Source organism: Bufo bufo, chromosome 4 (genome assembly GCF_905171765.1).
Source record: "Bufo bufo chromosome 4, aBufBuf1.1, whole genome shotgun sequence".
NCBI lineage: Eukaryota > Metazoa > Chordata > Amphibia > Anura > Bufonidae > Bufo > Bufo bufo.
In genome coordinates this window covers 365,974,064-365,987,333 of record NC_053392.1, presented here as the reverse complement: position 1 = coordinate 365,987,333, position 13,270 = coordinate 365,974,064, and the positions used below count along the sequence as shown (strand labels likewise).

The 13,270-nt window shown below is 43.6% G+C and overlaps 1 protein-coding gene across 1 annotated transcript in view; it reads left to right on the top strand.

Annotated features, from left to right (window-relative positions):
• The window catches only part of THEMIS (thymocyte selection associated), a 122,785-nt gene that overhangs the window by 36,406 nt on the left and 73,109 nt on the right, over positions 1 to 13,270 (top strand). Inside the window, 1 exon segment of the mRNA XM_040429119.1 lies at positions 8,378 to 9,390. Coding sequence (XP_040285053.1) covers positions 8,378 to 9,390 — 1,013 coding nt within the window.

Below are 13,270 nucleotides of genomic sequence, written 5' to 3'. Positions count from 1 at the left end.
TCCTGCAGTTTACAGAAATGCCACATTTCTGAGAGTGAAATATAATCAGTTAAATCCATCTGTTCAATTGTGGGGTGACATATAAAATTTTTTTTGGTTGTAAAGTACCTCTGAACAAAACTCAATATGGGTTGCCCTGATTCTGTAGTTTGCAGAAACACCCCATATGTGGTCGTAAACTACTGTTTGGCCAAACGGAAGGACATAGAAGGAGGGGAACGCCATATGGGTTTTGCAAGGCAGATTTTGCAGGACTGCTTTTGTTTATACCATGTCCCATTTCAAGCCCCCCGTTGCACCCCTAGAATAGAAATGTCAAAAAAGTCACTCCATCTAAGAAAGTACACCCCTCAAGGTATTCAAAACTGGGTTTACAAACTTTGTTAACCCTTTAGGTGTTCCACAAGAGTTAATGGCAGATGGAGAAACAATTTAGGAATTTCAATTTTTTGGAAAATTTTCCATTTTAACCCATTTTTTCCAGTAATAACGTAAGGGTTAACTGCCAAACAAAACTCAATATGGGTTGCCCTGATTGTGTAGTTTGCAAAAACACCCCATATGTGGTCCTAAACTACTGTTTGGCCAAACGGGAGGACATAGAAGGAGGGGAACGCCAAATGGGTTTTGGAAGGCAGATTTTGCTAGACTTTTTTTTGACACCATGTCCCATTTGAAGCCCCCCTGATGCACCCCTAGAGTTTTGCTGGTACTAGTTTAGGGTACATATGATTTTTGGTTGCTCTATATTACACTTTTTGTGAGGCAAGATAACAAGAAATAGCTTTTTTGGCACCGTTTTTTTTTTTTTTTGTTATTTACAACATTTATCTGACAGGTTAGATCATGTGGTATTTTTATAGAGCAGGTTGTCACGGACACGGAGATACCTAATATGTATACAATTTTTTTATTTATGTAAGTTTTACACAATGATTTTCATTTTTGAAACAAAGAAAATCGTGTTTTAGTGTCTCCATAGTCTGAGAGCCATAGTTTTTTTTCAGTTTTTGGGCGATTATCTTAGGCCTCTTTCACACTTGCGTTGTCCGGATCCGGCGTGTACTCCACTTGCCGGAATTACACGCCGCATCCGGAAAAACGCAAGTGTACTGAAAGCATTTGAAGACGGATCCGTCTTCAAAATGCTTTGTGTTACTATGGCAGCCAGGACGCTATTAAAGTCCTGGTTGCCATAGTAGGAGCGGGGAGCGGGGGAGCGGTATACTTACAGTCCGTGCGGCTCCCGGGGCGCTCCAGAATGACATCAGAGTGCCCCATGCGCATGAATGACGTGCCATGCGATCACGTGATCCATGCGCTTGAGGCGCCCTGACGTCACTCTGGAGCGCCCCGGGAGCCGCACGGACGGTAAGTATGCTGCTCCCCCGCTCCCCGCTACACTTTACCATGGCTGCCAGGACTTTAGCGTCCCGGCAGCCATGGTAACCATTCAGAAAAAGCTAAACGTCGGATCCAGCAATGCGCCGAAACGACGTTTAGCTTAAGGCCGGATCCGGATCAATGCCTTTCAATGGGCATTAATTCCGGATCCGGCCTTGCGGCAAGTCTTCAGGATTTTTGGCCGGAGCAAAAAGCGCAGCATGCTGCGGTATTTTCTCCGGCCAAAAAACGTTCCATTCTGGAACTGAAGACATCCTGATGCATCCTGAACGGATTTCACTCCATTCAGAATGCATTAGGATAAAACTGATCAGGATTCTTCCGGCATAGAGCCCCGATGACGGAACTCTACAGGGAGTGCAGAATTATTAGGCAAATTAGTATTTTGACCACATCATCCTCTTTATGCATGTTGTCTTACTCCAAGCTGTATAGGCTCGAAAGCCTACTACCAATTAAGCATATTAGGTGATGTGCATCTCTGTAATTAGAAGGGGTGTGGTCTAATGACATCAAAACCCTATATTAGATGTGCATAATTATTAGGCAACTTCCTTTCCTTTGGCAAAATGGGTCAAAAGAAGGACTTGACAGGCTCAGAAAAGTCAAAAATAGTGAGATATCTTGCAGAGGGATGCAGCACTCTTAAAATTGCAAAGCTTCTGAAGCATGATCATCGAACAATCAAGCGTTTCATTCAAAATAGTCAACAGGGTCGCAAGAAGCGTGTGGAAAAACCAAGGCGCAAAATAACTGCCCATGAACTGAGAAAAGTCAAGCGTGCAGCTGCCAAGATGCCACTTGCCACCAGTTTGGCCATATTTCAGAGCTGCAACATCACTGGAGTGCCCAAAAGCACAAGGTGTGCAATACTCAGAGACATGGCCAAGGTAAGAAAGGCTGAAAGACGACCACCACTGAACAAGACACACAAGCTGAAACGTCAAGACTGGGCCAAGAAATATCTCAAGACTGATTTTTCTAAGGTTTTATGGACTGATGAAATGAGAGTGAGTCTTGATGGGCCCGTGGCTGGATTGGTAAAGGGCAGAGAGCTCCAGTCCGACTCAGACGCCAGCAAGGTGGAGGTGGAGTACTGGTTTGGGCTGGTATCATCAAAGATGAGCCTGTGGGGCGTTTTCGGGTTGAGGATGGAGTCAAACTCAACTCCCAGTCCTACTGCCAGTTTCTGGAAGACACCTTCTTCAAGCAGTGGTACAGGAAGAAGTCTGCATCCTTCAAGAAAAACATGATTTTCATGCAGGACAATGCTCCATCACACGCGTCCAAGTACTCCACAGCGTGGCTGGCAACAAAGGGTATAAAAGAAGAAAATCTAATGACATGGCCTCCTTGTTCACCTGATCTGAACCTCATTGAGAACCTGTGGTCCATCATCAAATGTGAGATTTACAAGGAGGGAAAACAGTACACCTCTCTGAACAGTGTCTGGGAGGCTGTGGTTGCTGCTGCACGCAATGTTGATGGTGAACAGATCAAAACACTGACAGAATCCATGGATGAGCACAGATGTCAGCCGTTTATACCAGAGTGTCAGCAATGTGCTGACACTCTGGTATACCCACTGGACGCCAATGAATATTTAAGAGGAGGCGAGCGGGGGATCGAGATCCCGCCTGCCGCACCTCCCGCACCGCCTGCAACTTCCCCCCTGCACCACCCGCCGGCATAAAATCATTCAGGGGTGCAGGGGGGTGTGAAAAATCTTTATTTTGGGCATTTTAAAGTTTCTGAGTTTCCGCGGGGATCAGAAACTGCAGAAAGCACTGCAAACCGCAGGTCTGAATTGACCTGCAGTTTGCTGCGATCGCCGTTACGGGGGGGTCACATGACCCCCCCCGGCGTTGTGACAGGACTCGGGAAACATGCCGTACCGGTACATCATGTGTCCTTAAGGGGTTAAAAAACTCATCTGTTCCATTGTTGGTTGACATTAACCCATTTTTCCCGTCCACAAACCCCTGCTCTGCCTAGGTGACAGGAAACTTAACTTTTATCAGATAATTTATATAAAAAATATTATTTTTTATATAAATTATCTGATAAAAGTTAAGTTTTAGTAGGAAAACAAATCAGTGATACAGTTTATTGTTCCTACAATATATTTATCTCAAACCAATACTGTGAATTGTGTCTAGGTGATAGGAACCTAAATTTCTAAAATTTGTCTGTTCCATTGTTGGGTGAAATTAACCAATTTTGGCAGTCAAAAAACTCCTGGTCTGCATTGTTCACAAGGAACTTAATTTAGTAAAAACGTCTGTTACTTCAGTGGGTGACCGCAAAAAATGAGGAGAGCTTCAAACAAAAGACGTGGCCCTGGTCGTGGTGTTGGTGGAGCTCCTGTTGCAGGAAGAGGATGTGGTCGATCTGTGCCAGCTACATGCCCAAGTGAAACACCTTCCTCAGGTGTGAAGAGGCAACAGAACCTTCAGTGTTATTTGGTAGGGCCGAATGCAGCTCTACGAATGGTGAGGCCAGAACAAGTACAGGCGATAGTAGATTGGGTGGCTGACAGTGCCTCCAGTTCCTTCAGTCTTTCACCTCACCCCTTTACAAATCAGCCAAGCAATCTGAGCCCCAAGTCATGCAGCAGTCTCTTCTGCTTTTTGATGACTCTGCTGTCAGGGTTCCCCAGGGCCATCCACATAGCCCTGCCCCAGAAGTGGAAGAGATTGAGTGCACCGATGCCCAACCACTTATGTTTCAGGATGAGTACATGGGAGGACTACCGCAGCACATCTCGGATGATGACGAAACACAGGTGCCAACCGCTGCGGCTTTCTGCAGTGTGCAGACCGACAAGGAGGGCAGGGGTGAAGACTGGGTGGAAGATGATGTGGAGGACGATGAGGTCCTTGACCCCACATGCAATTAAGGTCATGAGAGTGACCTGTGTAGTTCAGAGGAAGAGGCGGTGGTCGCACAGAGCCACTAGCACAGCAAGAGGGAGCAGGGTGCAAAAGCGGAGCGGTCGTCCCCTAGACAGTAAGCCTGCTACTGCCCACTGCACCAAGGGACCGAGCACACCAAAGCCAGCTCCAAGGAGTTCCCTGGCGTGGCAGTTCTTCAGTCAATGTGCTGACGACAAGACACAAGTGGTTTGCACGCTGTGCAATCAGAGCCTGAAGCGAGGCATAAACATTCTAAACCTGAGCACAACCTGCATGACCAGGCATCTAAGTGCAAAGCACGAGCTTCAGTGGAGTAGACACCTCAAAAACCAAGAAAGGTCTCTGGCTCCTCCTGCTTCCTCTTCTGCTGCAGTCTCGGCCTTTTCATTCCCCTCTAGTATGACAGTGCCACCTGCCACCCCGCAAACAGAGGATGTGGCAGCAACGCCACCACCTCGGTCACCAAGCATCTCCACAATGTCTAATGGAAGCGTTCAGCTGTCTATCTCTCAAACACTGGAGCGAAAGAGGAAGTACCCCCCCTACCCACCCGCGATCCCTGGCCCTGAATGGCAGCATTTCAAAATTACTAGCCTTTGAAATGCTGTCATTCCTTCTGGCTGAGACGCAGAGTTTTAAAAGCCTTATAGCGGTGGCTGTCCCACAGTACGTTGTGCCCAGCCGCCACTACTTTTCCAGGTGAGTCATCCCTTCACTGCACAACCAAGTGGGGGACAAAATCAGGTGTGCACTGCACAATGCCATGTGTGGCAAGGTCCATCTAACTACGGATACGTGGACCAGTAAGCATGGTCAGGGATGTTATATCTCCCTAACAGGACAATGGGTAAATGCAGTTGCGGCTGGGCCTGAGGCGGATAGCAGTTTTGCGCATGTCCTTCTACCACCGAGGATTGCTGGGCATTTCTCTTTGCCTCCTGTTGCTTCCTCCTCCTACTTCGCTTCTTCATCCTCTATCGCCTCCTCATCCGGTCAGCGTAACACCTTCACCACCAACTTCAGCACAGCCAGGGGTAAACGACAGCAGACAGACAGTTTTGAAACTTATCTGTTTGGGGGACAAAACCCACACCGCGTAGGAGCTGTGAATGGGCATGGAACAACAGACCGATGAGTGGTTGGTGCCAGTGAGCCTCAAGCCCGGCCTAGTGGTGTGCGATAATGGGCAAAATCTTGTAAAAGCTCTGGGCCTAGCTGGTTTGACGCTCATCCCTTGCCTGGCGCATGTGCTGAATTTGGTGGAGCAGAAATTCTTGAAAAATTACCCCAATATGTCAGAGCTGCTGCAGAAAGTGCGTGCCGTCTGTGCGCGCTTTTGGCGTTCTCACCCTGCTGCTGCTCGTCTGTCTGCGCTGCAACTTAACTTCAGCCTTTCTGCTCATCGCCTCATATGAGACGTGCCCACAAGGTGGAACTCCACCTTGCACATGCTGGCCAGACTGTGTGAGCAGCAGCAGGTGATAGTGGAGTTTCAGCTGCAGCACGCACAGGTGAGTCGCTCTACGGAACAGCACCACTTCACCACCAATGAGTGGGCCTCCATGCGAGACCTGTGTGCTTTGTTGCGCTGTTTGGAGTACTCCACCAACATGGCCAGTGCCGATGACGCTGTTCTCAGCATTACTATCCCACTTCTATGTCTCCTTGAAAAACCGCTTCGGGCAATGATAGAAGAGGATGTGGCATAGGAGGAGGAGGAGGAGGAGGGATCATTTACAAGGGTTTCAGGCCAGTCATTCACAAGTGGATCCGAGGGTGGGTTCCTGCACCAACATACGCCAGGTACACAATTGTCCAGCCAGGGCACAGTTCTGGAGGATGACGAGGTGGAGGATGAGGAGGAGGAACCGTGTTCACAGCAAAGTGTTACCCAAACCAGCTCATGGGCATCCCTGGTGCGTGTCTGGGGGGAGGACAGCTTGTCGTTGGCTCTGGGCAGCCTGGCACAGATTAACGATTATAGGGTCAGCTCACCTGCAGGCCCGCAACTAATGCTGCCTTGCTTTGAAGTAGTAGCCGTAGCCGTTTATCAGGCTCCCTCTCCGAAATCGAACAATGATTCCCCGTTACCGGTGGTCACCATGTTAGGTGCATAAAAGAACATCGAAAGTTGATAGGGAAGATATCCAATTGGATCGTGGACGTCACGGGGACGTGCGACATGGTGGAGCAGTATGTGTGCACACGCCTACACGTACTGACTGATGGGTCTGCCCCCTTCAACTTCTGCATCTCCAAATTGGGGGGGGATGGGGACGTGCGATCAGGCAGAAGTTATCTAGTCAACAAAGAGGCAGCAGGGCCTCTCCTGTATAAGGTTTCCTCATCCAAAATACCGCAGTGTCATTCCCTGTAATTTTTTATTACTCATTCCAATAACAGGGCATCTTAAGAGTCCTGTATTATTTATCGTCACTACTTCCCCGAGTCGGGAGTGGATAATTGCCGCGCGCCTCCTGCCTTCCTTCGATGCTTCGGCTTTAATAACTTGTCCCACCATCTCCACCCAATTCGATTTCAGCCATTGTCCTCCCTTGGATGTGGTATCCCTTTATCAGGCTCCCTCTCCGGCATGGAACCCTGATTTCCCGTTACCCGTGATCAACATGGTAGGCGCATAAAAGAACATCGAAAGTTGATACGGAAGATATCCAATTGGATCGTGGACGTCACGGGGACGTGCGACATGGTGGAGCAGTATGTGTGCACATGCCTACGCATACTGACTGATGGGTCTGCCCCCTTCAACTTCTGCGTCTCCAAATTGGGTACATGGCCTGAGCTTGCCCTTTACACCTTGGAGATGCTGGCCTGCCCTGCAGCCAGTGTATTGTCTGAACATTTGTTTAGCACTGCAGGAAGGGGTTATCACAGACAAGCACAGCCGCCTGTCCACAGCCAATGTGTACAAGCTCTTGGTCATTAAAATGAACCAGGCAGGGATCCCACGGGACTTGTCTGTACCTTGTGCAGTATAGACATGTATACCGGCCTCACCTAGCCATTGTTGTACTCCAGCGCACTTTCTCTTTGTTTTATTTTTTATATTTCCCAATGTTTTAGGGTCTACCCAAATTTAAACAAACAAAAAAATAAAAATAAAATTAAAAAAATAAAAACAAAAACAAGTGTTGGCTACCTCCTTCACCGCCACTTCCACCTACACCGCCACATCCACCGCCTCCTCAACCTCCTACTCCATATGGACCTCCTCCTATATCAAGATTATTATTTTTACGTATTTTATGTTATTTTAAGTCATTTCCCTATCCACATTTGTTTGCAGAGCACTTGCCATGCTCTTAACTACATTTTGCTGCCTTTTTCAGCCCTCTTCCCTTTCCATGACTTTTTTAGAGCCATTTTAGTGCTCCAAAGGTCGGGTCCCCATTGACTTCAGTGGGGTTCGGGTTTGGGGTTAAGTTCGGATCAAGTTCGGGTCCCGAACTCGAACTTTTTTGCGAAGTTCGAACCTGAACTTCCAGGTGTCCGCTCAACTCTAGTCACGAGGAAACAATCTCAGAATGGCTTGGATAAGTAAAAGTGTTCCAAAGTTATTACCACATATAGTGACACATGTCAGATTTGCAAAAATTGGCCTGGGCAGGATGGTGAAAACTGGCCCGGGGTAGAAAGGGTTAATATTTAAGCTATTGATAACATTGTGCCAGGAGAGATCACAGACAGCAGAGGTCCCATATGTAACAACAGTTCGTTTGCACCTTGCTCTCTTATGGCTCATCTGAAGACAGTGAAAATCCCTCACTGGTATGCTAATCTAGAAGTAATTATAAGCCATGAAAATCAATGACACAGGTCCTTGCATGTAAGCTAATAGACAATTGTTCCTTTGTTCCTAAGATGCTTTTGGTCATTTCCTACAAAGCTAATATGTGACTGCACAAGTTGCATATATGGTATATCTGGCGATGCTTGTAGTATGTGATATGGTTTATCTGTCAATTGCTGTATTGCTTAAAGTAAGGAGGGTCATTAAGGTTGGAATGTGAACACTAACATGTATTTTCTCACTTCAGATGGAGAGTTTTTTAACCTCGCGTCAGATCTAGATGTGGAAGTTTTAGATATTACCCAACACTGTGATTTAACACTCTTCACCCAAATATTAACTACTCAGGATATCTTTGAAAAAACAACCAATGAATTTCCACTAATTGTAGAAATTCTAGAAGGGCCATTAAAACATTGCAAATCTTACAAAGCATTAAGATGTGGCAGAAGGATCATTGTTCACAAAAAGTATCAAGCTGATAGAATTATTGCCTCAGAGTCAAGAAGTGATACTCCAAAGAGACATTTTCTTATTCCATCCAGCTACACAGGAAAATTTAAAAGGAGACCCCGCTTCTTCCCAACTGTCTTTGACCTTAATATCACCAAGAGAGAAATGACTGACCTATATGTGGTAGCAACAAAATCATTTCATACAGTACATACAGAATTTTCATCACTGAATGTTGGAGACATGTTGCAGGTAAAGATGTTTACATCCTGTGAAGTCCTTTGTGAAGGAACAAAAACTATTATAGATACCCTGGAATGTATAAAGACGAATGATGGAAACTCTGTGAAAGTCATTCTTCCACTCTATGTAGAAGGTGGCTTCATGGAGATTGTGCACGATAGCAAACAATACTCCCTATCAGAACTTTGCAATCATTTTCAGCTACCTTTGAATGTAAAGGTCTCAGTCAGGGACCTGTTTACAGTAGGAGAGGACATTTTAGCCAACACATCAGTATTAAAACTGGAAGAGCACATTACAGACTCATATTTACTTGTTAGTTTATGTGACAAACCTGAAGATGTTTGGGAACTTCCAGTGTTTCGGCTAAAAATTTCTTTTCTAGTCATTGATCATTTTAAAGGCAAAGTATTTTCTCTACCAACAAAAACTAACATAGAAGAAATTAATGAAGAGGAATATTATATGGTGAGAAGATATGAAAACCATGTTCAGCTCCCACCACCACGACCTCCAAAGACTCCATCATATATAAGTAACTCTGGACCAAATATTGCAAAACAGGTAACTTTTTATGATTAACATTTCATCAAGGTTGTGCATTTTTATTCTATCTATCTACGATCTATCTATCTATCTATCTATCTATCTATCTATCTATCTATCTATCTATCCTAATATACAACCATTTCCACTTCATTGTGGTGAACATTAAATAATATCTTCAAAGAAATTTCACAGTAACACCATATTTGAAGACAAAACAGCCTCCTTTTTGTAATGTAGATATAGCTGGTGCATAATTAGGGAGCCTTAACGGGGTTGTTGCATCACACCTAATTAAGTATATGGAAAGTTGATTTTGAGATAAGACAATTCTGTTTTGTGGTAAGAGTTATAATTTCTATTAGGAACCATTATGGGGTACACATACAGTATTTAAAGCTATGTATGTATCTATCTATCTATATGTGTAAAATAGGAAATGCCTTGTGAAGTACTTTATTTTTATCCAAAGTGGACATATATTTGATTCAAACTGTATATAAATATATAGGGGGACATTCCCCTACGCCGCTGGAGAATGCGCCAAATTTATGCAGAGGCACATGCCTTATAGATTTGGTGCATCCTCCCACTGGCCATGTGACAGTCTAAAATCTTCAGCAGCCTCCTAGCTGCCATATATTTCTGTCTTTATTCACGCTAGAAAACTGGCATGAATAAAGATAAGTGTGCTGGACTAGTGATGAGCGGCAGGGGTCATATTCGAATTCACGATATTTTGCGAATATTTTGTTGAATATTCGTTATATTCTATATTTTTTACTCCAAAAATCGGCAAGGTAATGATCGCGTAATATGCAAATATTAGAGAATTTGCGAATATTTAGAATATAGTGATATATATTCGTAATTTCAAATATTTGAGATTTTTTAATCAGTATACATGATCCCTCCCTGCTTCTAACCTGTGGGCCAATGAGAAGGCTGCAATATCTTTGACTTTAGAAGTAGTGTTGATTGCGAATTTTCGTAATGAGAATTTTCGTTATGAGATTTTTTTCGTAATGAGAATTTTCGGAATGAGAATCAATGAGATTGTGAAAACTCAGATCCGATGGTATATTCTAACTTCCAGGCGTTCCCATGGTGACGGGGACGCTTGTCGGGTAGGAGTATGCCAAAGTGGTACAACTGTACAGATAAAAAAAAAAAGTTACTTAAGCAGGGAGGAATCAAGACTTCAGATGAAAAAAAAGATGAATATTCTAAAAACATTATATATTCGATATAGTGCTATATATTCGTTTTTTAGAATATTCGTAATATTCTAAAACAAGAATATATAGCAATATAGCGAATATTCAAAAAAAATAATAATGTAGAACAATTTAGCTAATATAGTGTTATAATCTTTTTTTTAATAGTTGTAATTTTTTTCCAATCTGAACTTTAGATGAGAAAAAAATTACAACTATTAGACAAAGAAGATTATAGCACTATATTAGCTAAATTGCTCTATATTTGTTTTTTTTTTTTCGAATATTCGCTATATTGCTATATATTCTTGTTTTAGAATATTATGAATATAGTTTTTTAGAATATTCGTCTTTTAAAAAAAATATTTGTACAGTTGTTCCACTTTGGCATACTCCTCCTCGACAAGCGTTCCCATTACTATGGGAACGCCTGGGGGTTAGAATATACCATCGGATCTGAGTTTTCACGATCTCATTGATTCTCATTCCGAAAATTCGCATTCCGAAAATTTTCCAATAAACACTACTCCTAAAATCAAAGATATTGCAGCCTTCTTATTGGCCCACAAGCTAGAAGCAGGGAGGGATCATGTGTACTGATTTAAAAAAATATATTATAAAATTATATTCTAAATATTCGCGAATTCTTGAAGTGCCGATATTCACGATAAAAATTTGCAATTCGAATATTCGTGATCAACACTATGCTGAACTTGCTGCGATGCCACCTCCCTGCCCTTACAATTCCCCCCCCCTTTTTCACCACTTCTGAAAAGTGGCATGAAGGGAGAATAGGCACAGATTTAGACTCAAATATTGCATGCAACAAAATCTGCAACTTTTTCACACCACTACTGTGGCATAAATTGCTAATTTACATATATGAGATTTTCTAACTGTGTCTATGTGCAATAGAAAGAGGAGGGGGCCATAACAATACTTGCACAAGAGGGAGAAAAAATTAAGTTTTAAAATTAAGTGCTATTTGTTCTAGATGGTTCCCATGCTCCCTGGAGGGTATATAGTAGTGCTGTGGTAACGCAGCAGTACCACAACTGCTGCATATAAGGTTACTATTAAGTATTAGATAAATATGTCACTGCGCTCTGTCTATTCCCTCCTAGTCTGCATCTCACTCAGTATCCTACGTGGTAACACATACACAATACAAGTAAGTTGGATGTACAGCCGCTCTTAATTATCTTAATGCAGTTGTCTCCTCGCATGTGTATCTGAGAGGATGCTTCTGTCTAGTGCATGCTATCAGGGGTTAGTGACTTGCTTAGGAGTCCTCGATGGAATCTCGGAGTTGTGCCACAGCCGGTAGCACTACTCCTGGTGTGTTGGTGTTTGCGCTCCTCTGAGCGCACAGTGATGTTGCTGTTGCAGGTAATGGATGCTGTTAGAGGCCAAAATTGCAATCTTTTACAAAATGGATATTTATTATGAGCTCTCTAATCCCTGATGGACTGAACAGTGAATTGGAGCTGTTTGCATTTGAATAGTGAAGAATGGAGAACAAGGGGTTAAAGTGGTACTTGTAATATAGAGACCAGAAGGAGGGTATATAAGGAGACCAGTAGAGCACTATACTATCCCTGATGAAGGATAGCGCATCTTTCCGAAACGCGTTGGTCCGCAATTTTGTCCTCTAACAGCATCCGTTACCTGCAACAGTGAGGTAGCGCTCAGAAGTACCAGATAAATCCTGATCAGTCACACTACTGGAATAGCATAGGGGATGCCTGGATCTAGTTTCATCACCACCCCCTCACGACTCCCTGGTTTGACTGCTGTTCTGGCACAGAGCATTAAGTTAGACTCTTCTCCTGTGATAAAAGTCAAAAAGCAAGTCAATGAGCTTGGACAAGAACTAGTATAGATTGAGCGACTTAATTTATATTAATGAAATACACACATAGAATAAAAGAATGAATAACAAAGCAAATCAACTTTATTTTATGCACAAAATTGAAAAACAGAAAATTAAAAACTGTTTTTGAGGCAAATGCCAACTGGTAAAATAGAAGGTAAGCACAACATATATTATTGGTATTAAGCAACTATCACATATCACAACTGAATAGATGATACATAGTTGAAAGGTCCGAAGTATTTAAAAATCTCAGACGAGCCCTCCAATAGCCTAAAACAAAAAAATATGCTTTACTTATACTATGACATACACAGTGAGGTCCAGGTATACATCATGTCACCTTTGCAGCCACTCACTGTCCTCAGAGTGAATCCCCCGGTGGGCCCCTAGTCTCCCACCCCCTGCACAAGTGGCACATAACACAGTAGACTTACTGCACTATATACATACATATATTCAATGTACAGCACCTCCACCATAATCTATATTAAAAACCTGATAGATTATGAAATAAACTCCCCAGTTTATTAATAGACCCGATCAGATAGCTGAGATGACTTCTAGGTATGGAGGAAAGCTAGCCAGTGTCCTCTTTTTCCCAGGACCTACCTTCTCAAAGTTGCTGCAGGGACCCCCATATTCAATCATCTGGTAGCATCTTGCTGCTGCCCTAGGTACCCCAGTCCGACACTGGCTGTGCTGGTGACTAACCAAAGTGCCAGGAGAACACTATTCCTAGTGGTGAGCACATACACAATACTTACCTTTGGTTTAACTGGTGAGCCCATGCAGCATGTTGGTGCAT